The sequence below is a fragment of the Drosophila innubila genome (assembly GCF_004354385.1).
Source record: "Drosophila innubila isolate TH190305 chromosome 2L unlocalized genomic scaffold, UK_Dinn_1.0 4_B_2L, whole genome shotgun sequence".
NCBI lineage: Eukaryota > Metazoa > Arthropoda > Insecta > Diptera > Drosophilidae > Drosophila > Drosophila innubila.
The window spans coordinates 3117717-3138339 of record NW_022995372.1 but is presented as its reverse complement, the minus strand read 5'-3'; the positions used below and the strand labels follow the sequence as shown (position 1 = coordinate 3138339).

The window sequence follows — 20623 nt, the reverse complement described above, 5'->3', positions numbered from 1 at the left end:
ATTTTATGCTTTTTATTATTTTTCGACTATCCTAGCCATGGTTCCATGTTGATGGTAAGGGTACCCCCTTTGAATTTTCGAAAATTCAAAATTTTAAATCTCAAATTTTCACCTATAATCCACTCCCAATATTGTAATTAGTATAAAACAACACTTTAAATTGGAATTTGAGACCTTTAATTTTCTTGAAAAAAATCATGCTAAATTGAACAAAAATTTTGACTTGTAAAGTTTATAGATCCAAAGTTTCAAACACTCATAACTTTGTCAAAACTGAACCGATTGAAGCGAAATGTCATTTTATTCAATGTTTTGCCTCTAAATTCATTCTGCATTCAAAATTTATTAATTTCGTTCAAACATTTTTTTCTCCTAATTTTTCATTGATGCTCTTAGTTTGAATGCAGGACCACTGGGGACCATTTCAAAGATTTTTTTGTTTTTGCTATTCTCTTAAAAGTATTTGGAATTAAAATAAAATAATCGTTTTTTTATATAGAAGTACACATATTTATAATTCTAATTTGGGCATAAAAACAAGGAATAAAAATTGAGTAATAGAAATACAAAGCCGTCACCTAACCGAGATTAGCAGGATGTGGACACCTTCAATTTTAGACGGCGTAGACGATGCACAGCACCACGTAGACCAAGCCAAAGGCAATAAAGCAAATCCGATCCACAGCGGTGGCCAGGAGCACCCAATCGTACTGGAGGGCACGTGCCGAGGGCATTTCACTTGAATTGATGTCCAGCGGATTGATGGGCTCATCTGCATTATCGTAGATATGCTCGTCCAGCTCCTTGACGATTCCATTGCCATTTCCTGCCGAACGCGATTCACTCTCGTTGCTGAAATAGGAGAGATGCAGCCAGGTTCCCAGTTTGCCGTTCAATAGTCGCTTCAGGAAGTCGGGCAGACGACGCTTGTGCTGAGCTGTGGCCAGATAAAGCACCACGACCTCAATGATCATGGATAAACTCAGCAGGAGCAGACTGGCGCTATAGAAAACCACTGGAAAATATAATTAAAAAAAATTAACATAATAATTTTTAACATATGAAAATATATATATATATAAATATTAGATTCGTTTCAATTTTAAAAAAAAATTACACCTAAAATAAAAAAATTATTATATTTTTATTTAATAATAACTGAATGCACATATAGCAAATGTGCTTATATAAAAAAAAAATGAAAAACAATACTAATTCTATGATTTTTTTTAAATGGAAAAGATAAAAAATATTGCGTTATTTTTAAATTACGAAATATTAAAATACATTTATCGGTATTATTGGTTCCTTTTATGCGTTTTGCTAATTTTAGCAGAGTTCCATGCTTTTTAAATTACGTTTAAAGTTCCGTTATTATTTCAAAATATTTTAAATTCTGATAAAAATTTGGTGTGAAATTTATTTCTTTTTATAAAAATAATGTTTTATGTCTAAGTTCATCCTGTCTCAATCCAAAATTATGATGTTAAAGGTTCAACAGCTCAATTATTCAGTTTGATTTTTTAAGCTCATAACCCTTTTTTGAAAATGGAATAATCTAGTTAATCTCACCAATTAGTGGCGTATTCTCGGCCAGCACCGGCAACAGCTGCGCAAAGTACATGAGGAAAGCGGAGATCAGGACGATAAGGATGCCGTTCAGGAGAATCTTCTCTCCCATTTGTGGTGGCAGCCAGAATGTGGACAGTGCAAGAAGAACAATGCAAGTGGCAGGTGTATAGATGACAGCAGTGTACATTGAGGAGCGTCGTTTAACCGTAAATGTAAACTCAATATAATTGTAAAAGTCCTGGTGCACAAATTTATTTGATCCGCTGACAATTTCCCATTCCGTGGACTGCACGAGATTCTCGTAGTTGAGCTCGTGACTTTCCTTATTGTAGACGGCCTCAATATTGTTCAGGGACCAGGTGCCAATCTTCAGTTTACACGTTTGCACATCATACGGCCAATTGCGCATATTGAGAGAACAGTACGCCGTATAGACGGCCGGAGTCACCCAGAGAACGGTGCCATCGCTGGACAGTATCAATTGCGTGCTCACCAGAAAGTTTCCCTCCTCGACGGCTGAATTGAAGAGCGTTATCTGCGGTTTCCACAACTTGTGACCGGATAAATGCACCTTGGTTATGTTGTCATATTCCCGGGCATTCCACGAATGCTGTTCATCTTTCCAGCGCTGAAAGAGAGTTCAATTTAATAAAGTCTACTAGGAAAGGTTACAGTCGTAAGAACCCGACTGAAAAATACTCCCTCAAGTAATTTCGACAAATAACATTATGAATACCGAAATTTTTATATATAAATTGGGAAAATTAGAAATTTTAATATAATACTAATACTAATACTAATACATTTGTAGGTTTTGAGCTAAATCGAGTCTAGTAATTTTCATTATTTTAAAATTCCTCATGCTCTTAATTTATATTTTAAAATTTCGGTGTTATAAATGTTATTTGTTGAAATTACCTGATCATATAATATCTCGACTTACAGCGTTTAACCAACAATGTAGTGTGATTTTGCCGTTGAGCTCATCGATGTCTATATAATTGACATTAAGACCAAGAGATATATTCGTCGGCTGTCCTCCGACAGTAGGTTGAGTGTTCTCATCGTAATTAATAAATAAATTCATCTGAAGGCGTTCGATGGTGCTTATGTTGGAGGCTTCAACATTGTCATCGGTTAAAGCTAATCAAAGATGAATTATGGTAAAAGATAGGCAATAAATCATACATTTGCACTTACAACTGGCGCCTGGCACGGAAATGAGCATTCCCACCATCAATAATCCAATTTGAAAAAACAACAACGTCAGCCCACGACCGGAAATCAACGTTTTTATCTTGCTCGACATTGTTTTCTTCAAGTTCACAGTGTAGTAGTGTTTTTATTTTAGTGTATATTTTTTTCGGAACACTTATTCTAATTAAATGTACGCTCAATGGTCTCCAGATTTCGACTGAGCGTGAATTGCGGCTGTGCTGGAAAATCAGAATGAGTTTCGCACATGGCTGCAGCTCTGATAAGTCAACAAAGCGGCGTAGCTGACGTCGAATGGATAAGAGATAAGCCAAATGTTCACTTAAGTAACAGCACAACAAGATGTTATTCTAAATAACATGAAAACGCAGTTGCAAATAAAAGCAACTGACTAATTACAAGCGTAAACAATTTAGTTTTATCAAGTGCAAATTTTAAAAATAACGGAAATATTCGAATTCCACTTTAACAGTGCCATTTTGAGTTGAAAATCTCTAAGATAACGATAAGAGATATTAATAGCAGCAACTGTTAACAGCCGATAAATTAATATGTATTATCGCTATAACGTAAGCACAAAGAAATTAATAAATGAGAAGCGTAAACAATTTAATATTTTGAGTATTTTTGATTTAACCGATTTAATTTTAATTTGTATAGTGTATATTTTGTTTAACAGTGCTATGTAGCTTAGCATGCCTATGATAACAATTTATAAATTAAATAACAGAAACCGATAAGATCTTTTGTGGAAATCAAGATGAATATTGTTGAAGTGAGCACAAAATAATGAACTTATTTAGGGCGTAAGCAATTCAATTTAAAAAGACAGAAATCTCAATCAATTTCAATTTTGGCTCTAACATTGCCATTTTGAGTTTAACATGCTTGTGGAATTGATAACACAAACTGTTAACACTTTTCCACCGTTCCGTTGACGTGTGCATCAGCTGCTGTCAGCCTAATTGATAACAGAAACTGTTAACAGCCGATAATTTAGTATATATTTATCGGTCATCTCTAGCGTTGACGTGTGTGTACGTTGTTGTTGCTGCTGCTGTGTGCTGCGTGTCAGTTTTGTTACCCCCAAACCGCGAGCCAAACGATTTTCATTTAGAAATCGTGAACGGCAAGTTAAGAAGTTAAATAAATAAACGAAGAGAATCAGTAGACATGGCGGAGGAAGTCATTGGCAGCGTAAAGGAGGCAATCAAAGGCATCCTGCAAAGTGTGAACGGCAATGCGAATGCAGCAGATGCTAAAAATGAGACAATTACAAACGAAAAGAAGATTTCGACGCCGGAAGGCATTGCAGTCGCGTATGGAAGCCTCGTTGTAATGGCAATGTTGCCCATTATCTTTGGCTCCATACGTTCCGTCAAACTGCACAAACTGAAGAAGGTGCGTTGACCGTTGAATAAGCCGCTTTTCTTCTTATTTGTTATTTGTCACTCTCTCTCTCTTCATATACATTTCACAGTCGACTGGCGAGAAAGCGGACACAATGACTAAGAAGGATGCCATGTATTTCCCGCTAATTGCATCTGTGGCACTTTTCGGCCTTTACATGTTCTTCAAGATATTCCAGAAGGTCCACATCAACTTGTTGCTCACCGGTTACTTCTTTATTCTGGGCGTGATTGCCCTTGCCCATCTGCTGAGTCCCGTCATCAATTCCCTGATGCCCGCTGCAGTGCCAAAGGTGCCATTCCACATACACTTCACAAAAGGTATGGGTATTCCCTTATTTTTTCAAAATATTTATATATTTGAATAGCAAAGAAAGTAGGTTTTAGTCAGAAAAGCTCGATAGAAAGCAGGGGTCATACAAGAAAAATGTTGGCATAGTTTTTTAAAGAAATGCATAAAGTTGCTTATAAATTACATTTTTTTAATGTAATTTATAAGCATCGATCTTTTTTTGTTTCAATAAGTAGGAATTTAAAAAAAAATGTAGATTTCATTATCGCTAAAAATATATTATTCAAAAATATATATCGATATATATTAATATCAATATTTAATCAAAAATCAACTTTTTGTTTTTTAGGTGAAGGTAAGCACAAGGAAGACATTATCAACTACAAGTTCTCGACGCACGACATTGTCTGCCTGGTGATTTCATCGGCGATTGGCGTCTGGTATCTGCTGAAGAAACATTGGATAGCCAACAATATGTTTGGTCTGGCATTTGCCATCAACGGAGTCGAGATGCTGCATTTGAATAACTTTGTCACTGGAGTGATTCTGCTGAGCGGCCTGTTCTTCTACGACATCTTCTGGGTGTTTGGCACCAATGTCATGGTCACAGTGGCCAAGAGCTTCGAGGCGCCCATTAAGCTGGTTTTTCCCCAGGATATTCTCGATAATGGCTTGAACGCCTCGAACTTTGCCATGTTGGGACTGGGCGATATTGTTATTCCTGGCATCTTTATTGCCCTCCTGCTCCGCTTCGATGATAGCAAAAAGCGCAAGACGAGAATTTACTTTTATTCGACACTAGCTGCTTATTTCATGGGTCTGATGGCCACGATCTTTGTTATGCATGTCTTCAAGCATGCACAGCCGGCTCTGCTCTATCTTGTCCCCGCTTGCATGGGAACCCCCCTCCTGGTGGCCCTCATCCGTGGCGAGCTCAAGGTGCTCTTTGCGTAAGTCTTATCACTGTTTTTTATCTTTGAAATACCTATTACAAATATGTTTGTTTATTTTCCCCAAACAGCTATGAAGATCATCCCGAGGAAAAACCTGAAAAGAAGGAAAAGAAGGAAAAAGATGACAGCGGCAACAGCAGTAGCAACAGCAAGAAAAAAGAATCGAAAAAAGCAAAGTAATTCTGGAAATTCCAACTTCCCCTCATCCCCGCGTACATGTCTTCTATTCTATTCTATTGGCCAAGTAACAAGAATAGCACAGACTTTGTTTTATTTCGTGGTTGGACCACCTTCATCAATTAGCTTCCTTATGCTTACTGCAACTTCCAGCTACCAATCTATAAAAGACGATTTTCAATTTTACTTAGGAATGTTCCTTCACAAGGCACAACCACCTTATTGATTTCGAATTAAGTTTAACTTTATAGAAAACATAATTTTCATAATTTTGTACAAGAATCAAAAACACAGAAACAAACAAATTATACAAACAAACTAAAGTACATATAAGAACAATAATAAATTGAAATATTCCAAAAAAAATTAATAAACAAATATTATTTTTAATCAATAGACTCGTCTTACATTAAAATGTCAAAAAGCCTATCCACCTTTTAACTTTTAAAATGTTCCCTGTCTAAACGTAGGTTAATTAAATTTTTTGCTATTATTTGATTTTTAAATCGAACGAGAACGAGTTTAGCGCGACATCTTAAGATACAAAGGGCTGCCACATGGTCCAAAGGATGCCACCCTGTTTAAAGGCTGCCACCATGCCAAATTTCCGATCTTGCAGCATGTATTATTTTGTGTACAATGGCAAAAATATTAGCTTAAAAATTGTATACCTATTTTAGACAAATTCTTAACTTTTCAGAATTGTGTCCCCCTAAATAGCTGAGGTGTACAACAGTTGACGAACGATTCAGTTTGCTGCAGCGCCACCTTTTGTCTGCTTGAGAACCATAAATACGCCACCTATGTTTTGGTTTTCTAAGCAGATTCTTATCGACAATCGACCCTGTGTAAAGACAGGGGTGCTTTACAATTTCTAATACGGCAGAAGCCGTCAAATTGCGCTTAAATTGTGTAAAAAATTTGCAAGTATTGTAAAAACTCTACAATTCAATTTGCATTTCGTTGTGAAATTGCGCAACTATTGCAGCGTGGTATGTATAGTGCATAAAACATGTTGAATTGTTTGTATTTAAGTGTTTAATGGCTGCCAACATTTTTTTCCGAACAGACGCAAGCAGCGTGTACAGCGTAGGTAAGAAGAAGCAGCAGCGAGAGAAAGAGACAAGGAAACTCGAAGATAGCAAAAAGCGAAACGCAAAACGAAAGCGGAGAAGTAGAGGCAGAAACAGAAACAGAACAACAACAAGACAACAAGATGTCCGGCATAGCAATAACACGTTTGGGTGAAGAGCGTAAGGCTTGGCGTAAAGATCATCCATTTGGTTTCGTTGCACGTCCGGCCAAAAACCCCGATGGCACATTGAACTTGATGATCTGGGAGTGTGCAATTCCCGGCAAAAAGTCAACACCATGGGAGGGTGGCTTGTACAAGCTGCGTATGATCTTCAAGGATGATTATCCAACGTCGCCGCCAAAATGCAAATTTGAACCGCCGCTATTTCATCCCAATGTTTATCCATCGGGCACCGTCTGTCTGTCGCTGCTGGATGAGGAGAAGGACTGGCGTCCGGCCATTACAATCAAACAGATTCTGTTGGGCATTCAGGATTTGCTAAACGAGCCCAATATTAAGGATCCAGCACAGGCAGAGGCATACACTATCTATTGTCAGAATCGCTTGGAGTATGAGAAGCGTGTTCGTGCTCAGGCACGCGCCATGGCAGCCACCGAATAAAGAACCAACAACAACAACAGCAACAGAAATTAGAGCTGCAAAAACTTGCGATGTTTTTCGCCCCTTATACAAAACATCGATATTATCAAGGACTTATCGAAGTTCTTGCAGCTCTAACACAAAAAGCGCTTCTCTCTTCACACACACACACACACACACACACACATAGACAGAATAACAACAAACATAAACAACATATGGCGCAGACGATAAAAGTGATCATCCACAACATTTTTAGGATCGAAGTGTTTTCGTGAATGCTTCTTCTTCTAATTACAAAAAATTTGAATAATTCTTAAGTTTACTTAAAATGATTTAAAAAAAAAAACAACACAAAAATCAAATGTAAAACAATGAGTATCCGGATCACCAATTATAAATTATATATATATATTACATACATATAAATAACATACCTTATAATTATAAACTATATAGATTTCGCCTTTGTTTCCATTTCGAGCACTGTAAGATTGGCATACTATAATTTCAATAAATGTATATGTACTCGAAAAAATTTTTAAAACGCCAGAGAATCTTCATATTTGCTGACGTCATTTTCTGCTTACGTGGCGTTTGGGGTTTTTGTTGAATATCTATAGTATACAAAAAAAAAACCACTATGATTGATGATGGCAAGTTAGTTTGTTGTTGATGCAGCGAGAGGGGGTCCTGCTTTTAACGAAAAATCGAAGGCTTATTTCAGTTCAATCCTAAAAGTATGCAACAAAAAATTGCATTACAAAGTCGCTGTGAAATTGGGCAAAATCATAAATTCCTTAATAACTCGGTTGTTTACAGGACTATTCGTATGTCCTTTGGTCAGTTGAAAGCCCTGACTGAGACGCATCGTTTGAGACTGGATTTGCAAGGATATGTACTGAAACAGCCAAATTTTGGTGTAGTTCTTTTTTCTTAGATCTCAAAATAGTATGTCCTGTCGAGTATCGAAAGGATATTGAAGGGTTTTCGATACAAAACGGGTATCCTTTTTAGAAAATAAGCTCTTACTTGGTCAAATCATTACAGATTTTTAACGGACTCGGTGCATTGGGATCGCTGAAAGCAACACTATAGATTGACATTCAAGGTTAATGGGGTCATCTAAGGATCAAACACTTGTAAATTTTCAGTCAAAAGACTGAAGAAAATGGGTGAAGTTCTCAAAATCCTTGATAGCTCACCCAGAACCTGCAAGGATATTGTAGGTTAAGGACGAGATAAAAGAAAATCTTTCTTTGAGAAAAATCCCTTATAGCTTGGTTGCTGGCAGGACTTTTGTCCTTTTTTTTTTAAATATTGGCTGTGGAATTACTAGAATTAACTTTGCGCCGAAGGACATCATGATAGCAAAGACATCCGGCGTACTTTAAGTTTATAAACCAATTTTTTTTGCAATTTTTTTTGGAAAAATGTAAATTTTTTTTTTTCATTTCTAAAAGTCTTCCATTGATAAACCTATTGTGTATATGAGTTTAAAAAAAATGTCCGCTTATCCTGCGAAATTTGAGCTATGAGAAAATCGCGAAAAGTCAAAAGAATGAAAAATATAAAGTAAAGTTTATTAAATATTTTGAATAAATTAATTAGTTTTATTGTCGCACACTCTTAATAAGTACGTATACATGTACACATGCATATATACATATATGTATATGTTTAAATGTTAGGTATTTATATATATTTAAATTACACAGTTTTATGTTAAATTATGCGTACGCTTAGACGCGTTACATTAGTATAATAGTTATTAGTCGTATATTGAATCTATAGGATTATTTACCGTTACCAACACACCCAGGTGGAGTCGGTCGGAGTCAGAGAGAGCGTATAGCTTCTCTCCTAGACACTAATATATCTAGATATATATTAATATATATTTATGTTTATGTTTGTATATTGAAAACTTTTAGTTTCTTGCACTCAATTTAATTTTTGTCTAAGTGGTAAGCTTTGGCATGCATTATATGTCATGATTTCTACTATATATATATATACGATTAGGTTTCTGTATATATATCTGTACACTGATAATAATGACCGGTTTCTAAAAGCAGGAATATTGATCTTACACATTTTTATGTTAAATAAGATAACTTTCAGAGGAATAATACAAAATAAAAAACCATTTTAAAATCAAGATGTGTTCTCGTATTTCTTAGCATTTCTTAGCCTTCATTCTAAGGCTGCAAACTTCCAAAAATTTGGTTATGGTTTTAATTTCCCTTTTTTTTTTTTTAAATTTTTAGAACAAAATTCTTTTGTTATTCAATTAATGTTCACTTCTCCTAAATTGTTTAAGCCTTACAAATTATTTAAAAATAAAATTGCGAACTTGTTACAATATCTAACTGAAAATATTGATTGTATTTATAGATAAATATTCATTTTTTAAACTAAATCAAATTTTTAAAATGTTTTTTTAATTGAATAAGAAAACTAAGAACTTTCCTCTAACAAATGCATCGAGAACCAAACATTTGTTATCAGTGTATCTGCAACTGTATTTGTAATTATATTTGTATCTGTATCTGTATCTTTTTAACTGTATCTATTGGCGGCATGTTTGGAAGGGCAGCGAGATTCTCGGGGGAATACTTTCGATACTGTGACGGTTGACGTGGATTCAATTCGGGAGTTGGTTGCTTTTAACTTAGAAACATTTGTAGTACCATTCCAGCTGCTTGCGCTGCGCCTCCCACATCAGCTGGCTCTCTCAAATGGCCGCCTCCTGTAGATTCTCCTTGTTCTTCTGGAGCAGCAACAGTTCGTTGGGCACGGCATTGGGACTGGGGCTATCATTCGCCTCGGGTCGATGCAATTTGCTCTTGCAGTAGAACTGCTTGTGGGCCAAATAAGTTTTCACATAGTTGAAGGATATGTCGCAGGTGGAACAATACTTTTTCATGGCCTCGGCGGCACTTGGACCCAATGGAGAATTGGCCATTGGCGGCGGCAGCGTTGGAGGCGACACATCAATGTCCATGGGTTCGGCCTTGATGTGACTGTGTGGTGTTCCTATCGGTGAATTGTTGTTCTCATGCACCAGACTCAGTGTTACCACAGGTTGTAGATCCAAAGGCTCCGATTTGATCTGGAAGCTGTAACATATTCATTGATGAATTCACTGCCAAGTGACTTAATTTTAATTAAAACTTACCTAGCTGGCGTGTCACGATCACCGTTAACCAGCGATACTTCGGATAGAGAATGTACATTATTATCCTGCTCTCGGGACTCCGGCGATATGGAAGGCGAACTGATTGCCACATGTGGATGCAACAATTTCATGTGGCGCAGCTGTAATTAGTAAGAGAAAATTTAATATAAGCTTGACTTTGAAGAACCGAAAACCGAAACTCTTGTACCGGCACAGTTATGGCAAAGTTGCTAGGTCAGAGGCTTGAGCATCTTTGAACTGTCATAACTTTGTTAAAACCCAACCGATTTTCAAGCGGAATGTCATTTTGATCATGTTTTGGGCTCTAAATTCAGTCTGCATTCAAATTTAAATCATTTACAGAACTTAATTATTTTCGACCAAGACTCCATTTCGATGGTAAGGGTCCCCCCTTTGAAATTTCGAAAATTCAAAATTTTAAATCTCAAGTTTTCACTTTAAATCAACTTCTTATATCGTAATTAGTATGAAACAACACTTTAAACTTGATTCTGAGACCTTTCATTTTTTTGTAAAAAATCATGCCAAATTGAACAAAAATTTTGACTTGTAAAGTGGTTAAGTCCGCAGACTGACCAACTTCAAACTGTCATAACTTGATCAAATCTGAACCGATTTTCAAGCGGAATGTCATTTTGACCATGGTTTGTACTCTAAATTCATTCGGTATTCAAATTTAATTCATTTAGAAAATTTAATTATCTTCGACCAAGACTCGATTTTGATGGTAAGGGTCCCCGCTTTGAAATTTCGAAAATTCAAAATCTCAAGTTTTTACTTTTAATATACTCCTTATACCGTAATTAGTGTAAAACAACACTTTAAATTTGATTCTGAGACCTTTGATGTTTTTTTTAAAAATCATTTCAAAATTAAGAAAAATTTGCACTTGTAAAGTTGCTAGATCTAAAGTCTGACCAACATTAAACACTCATAACTTTGGCAAAACTAAACCGATTTTCAAGTAAAATGTTATTTTGATAATGGTTTGGACTTTAAATTCATTCTGCATTCAAATTTTATTGAATTTGTGAAAAAAATATTTTCCTCTGGATGAAATTTTGAAAATTAAAAACTTGAAATCTCAAGATTTTGCTTTTAATCAACTTCTCATATTGTGATAAGTATAAAACAACAATTAACATTTGATTTTGAGACTCTTTGTCCTGTCTAATTGCTGGGCACAGAGCAAAAACGTGAAGAGCTAGAAGGCTGAAATTTTTCACAGATACCGTCTGTTCTTTCGTTTAAGCTCTTAATATATGATTAATATTGAATAATTTTGTATTCAGTGTGTTGAACTTACCACATTGCCCTTGTAGGTGGATGCATAGTTGCAGTAGTCACAGTTGAAGATCTGTGGCGGATGCTGCGCCTGTTGTTGCTCCAGTTGCTCCAATTGAGGTGTTGCCACAGTGGCTACAGTGGGCACATCCAGTCCCAAACCGATGGCCTGTGTTAAAGCAGCTGTTGGAGCAGCAGCAGCAGAAGATGGATCCTCCTCAAAGATGCAGGTCATGTAGTGCTCCTCGTTCACATCGCTGGTCTTCTTATCGAAATGGGTGCGAATGTGAGTGCGCATGCCACGCAATGTGTTGCCCTTGTACTGGCAGATGCTGCAGCGGAATGCCTTCACCGTGCCGTGCATCTCCATGTGCTTGCGAGCCAAAGCCGCAGTGGGACTAACGACGCCACAAACGGGACACTTGTTGACGCTATTCGACGAGGAGGAGGAGGAGGATGAGGAGGAAGTGCCTCCGACTGGCGGCAATTGAGGCGGCGCTGCTGGAGGTGGCGGACATGGCTGAGCAAGTTCATGCAGTGTCTTGCACTTGACGCACTTCTCCTTGGGCTGCGTCAGCTGGCCGGGATCAGCGGCTGTACCCTTGGGACAGTAATAATTCTGATGTGCACGCAGATTATCCAGCGAGGTGTACTTGATGCCACAGGCGGCACAAATCAATTGCTGATAGGCCACAGGAGTTGTCTCCACCGCAGAGGAGGCGGAGACGCCTGCTCCTCCAGCTGCTGCTCCTCCTGCGCCACTTGGCGGCGTCTTTGAGTTCTTCGATTCACCACCTTCAGCCGTGTCCTGATTGCGAGCTGAGCAATAATGTTGCTTGTGTGCCAAGTAATTCTCGTATTTGCAGAAGACAATGTTGCATTCCTTGCACTTGGACACGCCTTGTTTCACATAGATTTGTGGTGCATTACTGCCAGCATTTGTTGCTCCCACTGCTGTGGCAGCTCCTCCACCGGCAGCTGCGCCGCCGGGGAATCCCAATTTGCTGGCCAATTCGCCAGCAGCCGCAGCCGCTGCCAGTTTCAAAGCCAGCTCGGGATTCGTTTTGGCCAGCAAGGATTCGGATAGCGTAAAGTCTGTGGGCAACATGGCACGCAACGGCGGCAGATTCTCCAGCAGATGTGGCACGCCCACCCCCAAAGCAGGAGGCGACATGGAAGCAGCGCTGCCCGCACCCGAACTTCGTGGACTCACCGCTCGTCGCTTGGGCGAGGGACTCATGGAGGGACTGCTCGGCAGCGAGGGGGCACACACAATCTGCTCCGGCGTCACGCTGCCGCCTCCACTCTCCACATTCTCCTTGCCAGCTGCTGCTGCTGCACTCAGCAGCGCCTCCTCCGCCTCGAGCAGCGCGGCGGCAGAGCGCACGAGACGCTGACGTTGCAGCAACGCCGCAATGGGCGAACGTCGCAGCGACAGATCCAGAGGTGTAGACTCACTGAAAAAAAAATTGACATAGATTTATTGTGGAAAATCATTTAATAAAAAAATAACGAAATACTATCTATCAGATACTATTCCATATTTACAGTTTCTCGTTTCTTACAGTTACTTTTTTACTTTTAAGTTACTTTTGCACCTTACAACTGTTTTTCTTTCCTCTATATTCAAGATACTTTTCTATTTTTCTTCTATTTTTACAGATTTTTTAGACTTACAGATACAGATAGTTTTGCACCTTACAACTAATTTTCTTTCCACTAATATTTCCGCTTTATTTAAGATACTTTTCTATTTTTCTTATATTTGTATAGATTTTTTAGACTTGCAGATACTTTTCTACTTTAGAGTTACTTTTGCAACTTACAGCTACAACTCTTTCTAATAATATAATATATGAGCTACTTTTCTATTTTTACAGATTTTCGAGTCTTACAGTTACTTTTCTACTTTAAAGTTACTTTTGCACCTTACAACTAATTTTCTTTCTACTAATATTTCCTCTATATTTACGATACTTTTTTATTTTTCTTCTATTTTTACAGATTTTTTAGACTTACAGTTACTTTTCTACTTTAGAGTTAATTTGGCAACTTACAGCTACTTTACTTTCTACAAATATTTTGTATTCTCAATCCGACTATTGTGTGTGTTTTAAAGATACTTTTATAACAATATTTTTTTTTACTTTTCTTGCCCACTGTTTTTCTAGCTCATTAGTACTTTTGAAACCAACAGATATTTTTTGTATTTATTTATTTATTTATTATAAGTTCCTATGCGATATTAAATTATACATTCAAACTATTAATCCTTGTTTTTAATGTTTTATTATACTCAAAATACTTTTAAAACTTACAGATACTTTACTTTCTTAAAGTCCCTTTCATGTAAGAAATTCTCTTGTATCTAATACTTGTAAACAGAAAATGTTCTATGCATAAGATACTCTTGAATCTCATAGAAAGTTTAGTAATGCACAGATACTATTGTAACTTACAGATGGCCATTTGTCAGTTGAAATCTAATCGATTATCATAATTATATCTATTAGATATTATCTACTTATGGTATTTATGCTAAAAAGACTTTTGCATTTGACAGATACTTTTGTAAATCAAATATGCTTTTATATTCCATATTTGAATTATTTTAAAAATATAAAACACAGTTTTGTAATTTTAAGATGCTTCTCAAGCTTCCAGATGCTTTCCTATCTTACAGATTTTCTAAAAACTTTTATATTATTAATTAACTTACCGAGTGCCTCCAGCTTCCTTCCGCTTGGGTTCCGGCGGACTACTCTTGGCATCCGCCTCCAGTGAGTTGGCGCTGTTCCCTGGCTGACGATCGGGTTCCAGGGCAGAACTCGTCTGCTGGCTGTTGCTGGGCAACGGCGAGGGTGTGACATTCCCGGCCAGGGCGTTAATATTCAGAGCGGTCGCCAGCGGCTTCAAGGCGCCATTGTCAAGGGTAAAGCACGTGGACTCCGGATTAACAATGCCCGACGTGGAGGTGGTGCTGTGAAGAAACAATAAAACAACAAGATCACACGATAAGTAAATAAACAATTAAGTAAATATTATTTCTTTAATTTTATCAATATATTCAAAAATTAAGCTTATATTTTGATCTGAATAAAATTATTTTAAATAGCAATTAAATTATGATTTCAATTAAATAAATTTGGTCATTATTTTATAGTTCCGATTTTTCATTTGTCTCACAAAAGTGAACACTAATATAATACTCAATACTTAAGTTATTCATTGTTGGTATTATTTTAATGTCCATACAATTTTTATTTTATTATTTATTTTTATTTTATCTAACAAATTTGAGAGTTGTACTTTAATATTTACAAATTATACAAATTATACAATACAAAAATAAATACAAAATTAATTACTATTTCATTATTTGCTTAATGAGATACAAAAAAAAAGAGCTAAAATAATTTTGAGCAATAATAATATTAAATTTAATAATAAAAAATAATTAAATCAAAGTTTAGCCAGACGAATTTTTTTATTTATTCTTATTATATTTTTTTAAGGTTTAAACTTGTTAAACTCATATTGTGATTTCGATTCTCGAGAGAAAGGATTACTTACAGTGGTCCCGGTATCAGGCTGGCGGCACGGATCAGCGAGCAGGGCACTATGATGATGGGATTGGTGGGCAGTGCCAGGAAGGGCTGAGGTGCCGCCACCTGCAGGGAGGCGGCAGCAGCGGCCGCTGCAGCGGCTGCAGCAGCCGCAACCATTGCCGGAGTCGGCGTCTTGTTGCGCGTCTGCGGACTGTGTGCGCCACTCAACTTGCCACTGCCACCAACTGGCACTCCAGTGGCAGCAGCTGCTGCTCCTGCTGTTCCTCCTGGTCCGACTCCGACTCCTGCCTCCGGCTTGGGAGTCAGCTGTCCGTCGCTGCGACGGGAACTGCAGTAGTGTTGCTTGTGGGCGCGATAGGTCTTGATATTGTTGAACCGGATATCACAGTCGCTGCAGTAGCGATCGATTTGCTGTGGAAGAACGCACGAGATTAGGAAATTTTTGGATGGATTGAAGAATTATGGAATATATGAACAGTGATAGCAAAAAATTGATTTTTTCAAGTTTGATGCAGAACAAAATTAGAGGCCAAATAATGATAAAATTGATATTCCGTTGGGAAATCAGTTAATTTTTGACAAAGTTATGACAGTTTGAAGTTTTTCAATAAAAATGTCAAGAAATGAAAAAAATGGACGCTAATTATTAAAATTTAATTAAAGTATTAACTATTACATTCAATTAGAGGACAACAATATAATAAAAGTGATATTCCGTTGGGAAATCGGTTAATTTTTGACAAAGTTATGACAGTTTGAAGATTTTTCAATAAAAATGTCAAGAAATGAAAAAAATAGACGCTAATTGTTAAAATTAAATTAAATTATTAATTAATAATTTCAATTAGAGGCCAAATAATGATAATATTGATATTCCGCAAGAAAATCGGTTAATTTTTGACAAAATTATGACAGTTTGAAGTTTTTCAATAAAAATGTCAAGAAATGGAAAAAAAATGGACGGTAATTATTAAATTAAACTAGAGGCCAACAAAATTACAAAATTGATATTCCGCAAGAAAATCGGATAATTTTTATATAAAAATGTCAAGAAATGGGGTCAACAAAATTATAAAGTTGGCCAACAAAATCGGTTAAAATTTGACAAAATTATGACAGTTTGAAGTTTTTGAAAAAGTCTTTAGGGAAAAGTATGGAAAAAATGGATTTTTGCCATTTTTATCGATTTAATTAACTCGATAAAAGGTTTATAATTCTATGTATATTCAAAAAATTAAGTCTACGCTTTTCTAGCATGAATAAAAAAGAATTCTAATTCTAATATTTGTAATCTGACTGTTTTTCTTATTTCCTCAGTTTCCTAATCTTTGTGGAATAGATTTCAGTTCATATTGGGTACCCTTTTGGTACACTCTTGGCTCAACGGACAACTCACTTGACTAGAGCTCTCCTCGAGCGAGACTCCGCCTCCGACTCCGCCTCCGCCTGCTCCTCCGAGCCCGGAAGCAGCTGCGCCTCCAACTCCAACTCCGCTGGAAATGCCATTGACTGTGAGGCTGGAAAGGCTCGGGAGACTGGAAGCCGGCGATGTCTGATGCATGCGCATGTGACGATTGAGCGAGACCTTTTTGTCGGCACTGTAGGAGCACTGAGTGCAGGCATATTGCTTCCCAATGCGTGCCAGCTTCGCTGGAGGCTCCGAGCTGCTTCCTCCTCCTCCTCCGCCGCCGCCGCTGCCGTTGCCTGCGCTAGAGACGCCTCCACCTCCGCCCGCGGATGACAGCTTGTCACCCGACGCCGTCTCCTCGTCCGCCTCCTTGTTGCGATGGGAGCAGTAATATGCCTGATGCGCCTCCAGCGTCGAGGGTGAGCTAAAGGCAATGCCACATGGCAGACACATGAAGCGTGCCGGCTTCAAGAGCGGCTCCACAAGGCTGCTGGGATCGGGTAGACTCTGTGGCGGCTCCGGCTTCGACAGCTGCTGATGTGGCGGACCGAGCAGACGTGCATCTGTCAGATTCAGCTCCTTGGCATCGGGTTTAAGAGCCGGATCCGAGGCGAGTAGCGCATTCAGGCGCAGCTTTGGCAGCACTGTTGCTGTTGTGGGCGTAGTCGGCGGACTGGGCGTGGCTGTCGCTGAGGGAGGTGTGGCCGGCTGCTCCATTCTCTCCAGCTTGGGAATCAGCTCGGGCGTTGGACTCCGTGGTGGCGTCGTCGCATTGTCCGCTTCCTTCTGCTGCTCCTCCTGCTCCGCTTGTGCCTCGACCATTTCCGGATCCATGTCAGTCTCAATGGGCTGATCGGAGGCGTTGCTGGTTGAGTTCTCTCCGTGTTCGTCCTCCGGCTGCTCCTCGAACTGCCCCTCCAACTCCTGCTGCTGTTGTTGCTGCTGTTGCTTCTCCTCGCTCAGCTCGTGTGCACCTAAATCTTTGGAATCTGCAATTTAATGAGAAGCAAAAGTTACAAATTTAATTACAATCACAATAAAATTAGGACAAATTTAGATAAATAGATGTTTTGAAAAATAGCCGGTTTTTGGAGTTGAAAAACTGGACCCGCTTTGAGATTATTATAGCTGGAAAAGTTTTTTTTTAAATTTTCAGATTAAAAATTAATTTAATGTCACATTTTCAATCTGAATTAAAAAAACTTTCATTTCAAATCTTAACTATAGAAAATATGATGAGTTAATAATTAAAAAACATTTTTTTTTAATTGAAGATTAACTCTAATATGATCTTGTTATATAACAGATATCTAAATAATATAATCTTAAAGCAAGCAATAAAATCATTAAATATAAAGGATTGAAATAATAATAGTATTACAGTTTTTAATTAGAAATAATAGCGTAACTCGATAATAGGCTTCTTGGGGAACTCTTTCGATCGAGTATCTATATAATAGCATCTTATACGATAGCAATTTTATTTGGCGTCCATCACAAACTATGCACATATATTGATCTAATTTGATACTATGAACAATATTAAGATTTATTTTATAAAAGAAACACTTTTTATCCAAAACCAAGTGTATAAATTGTCAAATTCTTGGTACAATCAAAATCTCAACTGAAGTTTTGGCGCCCAACGTGGTCAATAAACTGTTTGTATTTGAGGTATGGGAGCATGAGATCAGGGCTCGCTATCTGTGTCCCATGTGAATCGTTTGTATGTGTCAAATGTGGTAAGAGTTTAGCAATTATTATCGAACAAATTGTCAGCGGTGCGAGTGAAGCGACAGGCAGCTGTGAAAACAATGCGACGTTGTCCAAGTCGCGAGTTGCAAGTTGCAAGTTGCAAGTCGCAAGTCGAGAAAACGAGCAAGGTTCGAGGTTGTCGACCAATCGACCAATCGACCATTTGGCCAGTTGAGCATTGGGCACTGTTTGCCTGTTTATCCCGCGAACGCATCTCGACTCTGTCGGATTACGTGGAAAACCGGCGAGTGGAGTGGAAAAGCGCATGGTGGTCACAGAGATCCATGGCTCCATGTTGTGGATGGGGATGGGGTTTGTGGATGCTGTTCCAAAGCCAAGTTGATGATTAGAGCGGCCAAGCTGACATCTGATTTGTTTTTGGGCACAAAATATTATAACGACCAGCGATGCGGCGGATAAGACGAACCAGTCACAGTCACAAGCTAGAGATGCGTATGACCCAAAAAGTATCGATATTGATATCGGCGAAAAATATCACATGACATATCATACAAACAATATATTTTCTATATAATATTTTCACAACACAATGAATATATTATTATAATGAATGCAAATTTAATGAAAAACCATTTCATTTACTTTATTAAAACTACTGCTAATAAAATGACTTTTAATTACAAAGTTTGTTTTCGTTAAAATTGTTGAGAACACAATTATATTAACATTCAATAGTTATCGATTTTTAGACATTTATTTTGTGGAAATTTTATGAATTTGTATTTTTATTCAATAACATTAAGAAAAATATAAAATTAAAAATTTAAAAATCCATAAATGTAAATATTTAAAATTTAAAGAAATAAGGAGCTTGAGCACTTTTTTAAGCTATAAAAATTGTTCAATAAAATGTGAATAATGTTAAATGTTCAAAAACAAAAATATAAAAGCATAAAATGTTTAGAAATGATATGCAACCAAACATTATGAATAGAATGGAAAAATGAAAATTATATTTTTAAATTTGATATTTTAGTATTTAAAAAAAAAATACTTATGAAGCGAAATTGCCAAAAGCAAATGTTACAAACTAAAAACGTAAAAATAAACAAAGTATGAAACAAAAATGTTGGGAAATGTGCAAAAAGAATCATTAAATAATATTGATTTGATGTAGTATCGATATCATGCCTATCGATACCCATCCCTAGCACACACACACACACACACACACACCTGGAGAGGGGGCAACATGGCTCTGTCGCCGTCTCTGTCTCTGATAGATATGACGGCGTCGATAAGCGACAACAGCCCACGGAGTGCAAGTTCCATGCGGAGGCTTCTTTTTACCATTCTCATATTATTTCTCTTCTCGTGCGGGCCGCCAATGCGCGTTGACCTGTCAATTGTTGGCTATTGAAATGTCAGCGCAACTTGTTGCAGTTGCTGTTGTTGCAGCAATTGCTGGTAGTTGCTGCTGCAACTGTAATTTGTATTTTGGTTGCAAGTTCGTCGCCTGAGTCTTTTGATTGCGCCCCCCAAAAATAAAAAAGAAGAAGAAAATCATACGCCCAAACGCCCTAATTGCCGTGTCGATTTTCACGAATTCACACAAAAGTTGCACGTGAACAATCGACAGCATCTGCAATTCTCCATCAGCAATCTGCTGCCCCTCTCTCCCTACCGCTCTCCCTCTCTGGCTTTGTGAATTCCTGCGCATTCTGCTTATTTGTAAGATATTTATTGCCTTCGATTGGCGCGCGATAAGCAGCACACGTAAAGTGTTTGCTCGCCAGTCTCCACGCCAGCAACATCACCAGCAGCAGCAGCAGCAGCAGCAGCAGCAGCAACAACAGCAACTCTTCTGCCTCAGCTTCCCAAATTCGCCAATTTGGCTGTGTGAGCGGGAGAGAGAGAGAGCTCGGCAGAGAGCGTGTGCTGTTAACAATGGCATTGACTAAAGTTGCTGCTGCCGCCAGCGACAGCTGCTGCTGTTGCTGCTCCTCCAAGAGGATTAGCTGCGCTCTTTGGCGATTCAACTGCGTCATTTTTATTGTTGTTGCTTCAACGATCGTTTGTTTAGCCATTTCATTTCGTAACGTTACGCCGCCTCACACACACACACACACACACACACACACATGCAGCTCG

General features: G+C 37.9%; 4 protein-coding genes across 4 annotated transcripts in view; 2 read left to right on the top strand and 2 right to left on the bottom strand.

Annotated features, from left to right (window-relative positions):
* Window positions 1-501: 501 nt before the first annotated feature.
* On the bottom strand, window positions 502-3076 carry LOC117781968 (neuronal acetylcholine receptor subunit alpha-5). The gene is made up of 4 exons (XM_034618865.1): window positions 2773-3076; window positions 2516-2715; window positions 1573-2200; window positions 502-1015 (listed from the first exon to the last, which is right to left on the bottom strand). The coding sequence occupies exons 1-4, from the start codon at window positions 2879-2881 to the stop codon at window positions 615-617; spliced, it is 1338 nt and encodes a 445-aa protein (XP_034474756.1). The 5' UTR covers window positions 2882-3076; the 3' UTR covers window positions 502-614.
* A 704-nt stretch (window positions 3077-3780) lies between these two features.
* On the top strand, window positions 3781-5976 carry LOC117780653 (minor histocompatibility antigen H13). The gene is made up of 4 exons (XM_034617272.1): window positions 3781-4188; window positions 4268-4517; window positions 4838-5438; window positions 5510-5976. Exons 1-4 carry the CDS (start codon window positions 3961-3963, stop codon window positions 5619-5621), a joined length of 1191 nt encoding a protein of 396 aa, XP_034473163.1. The 5' UTR covers window positions 3781-3960; the 3' UTR covers window positions 5622-5976.
* Window positions 5977-6452: 476 nt separating this feature from the next.
* LOC117781129 (SUMO-conjugating enzyme UBC9-B) lies at window positions 6453-7831 on the top strand. The gene is made up of 2 exons (XM_034617859.1): window positions 6453-6610; window positions 6688-7831. Exon 2 carries the CDS (start codon window positions 6835-6837, stop codon window positions 7312-7314), a length of 480 nt encoding a protein of 159 aa, XP_034473750.1. The 5' UTR covers window positions 6453-6610; window positions 6688-6834; the 3' UTR covers window positions 7315-7831.
* Window positions 7832-8883: 1052 nt separating this feature from the next.
* The window catches only part of LOC117780132 (zinc finger protein ush), a 29486-nt gene continuing 17746 nt past the window's right edge, over window positions 8884-20623 (bottom strand). The window contains exons 3-8 of the mRNA XM_034616545.1: window positions 16745-17745; window positions 15353-15759; window positions 14499-14759; window positions 11802-13236; window positions 10475-10614; window positions 8884-10415 (exon numbers count right to left, since the gene is read on the bottom strand). Coding sequence (XP_034472436.1) covers window positions 10031-10415; window positions 10475-10614; window positions 11802-13236; window positions 14499-14759; window positions 15353-15759; window positions 16745-17745 — 3629 coding nt within the window. The 3' untranslated portion in view covers window positions 8884-10030. The remainder of the gene's footprint in view (window positions 10416-10474; window positions 10615-11801; window positions 13237-14498; window positions 14760-15352; window positions 15760-16744; window positions 17746-20623) is intronic.

Bases quoted from the DNA above. Each gene is read 5' to 3' on its own strand.
- LOC117780653 (XM_034617272.1), top strand. From the start codon at position 3,961: ATGGCGGAGGAAGTCATTGGCAGCGTAAAGGAGGCAATCAAAGGCATC. The intron at 4,189-4,267 runs GTGCGTTGACCG...TACATTTCACAG, and splicing joins AACTGCACAAACTGAAGAAG to TCGACTGGCGAGAAAGCGGA. The intron at 5,439-5,509 runs GTAAGTCTTATC...TTCCCCAAACAG, and splicing joins GAGCTCAAGGTGCTCTTTGC to CTATGAAGATCATCCCGAGG.
- LOC117781129 (XM_034617859.1), top strand. From the start codon at position 6,835: ATGTCCGGCATAGCAATAACACGTTTGGGTGAAGAGCGTAAGGCTTGG.
- LOC117781968 (XM_034618865.1), bottom strand. From the start codon at position 2,881: ATGTCGAGCAAGATAAAAACGTTGATTTCCGGTCGTGGGCTGACGTTG. The intron at 2,716-2,772 runs GTAAGTGCAAAT...ATCTTTGATTAG, and splicing joins TTCCGTGCCAGGCGCCAGTT to CTTTAACCGATGACAATGTT. The intron at 1,016-1,572 runs GTGAGATTAACT...TATATTTTCCAG, and splicing joins CGAGAATACGCCACTAATTG to TGGTTTTCTATAGCGCCAGT.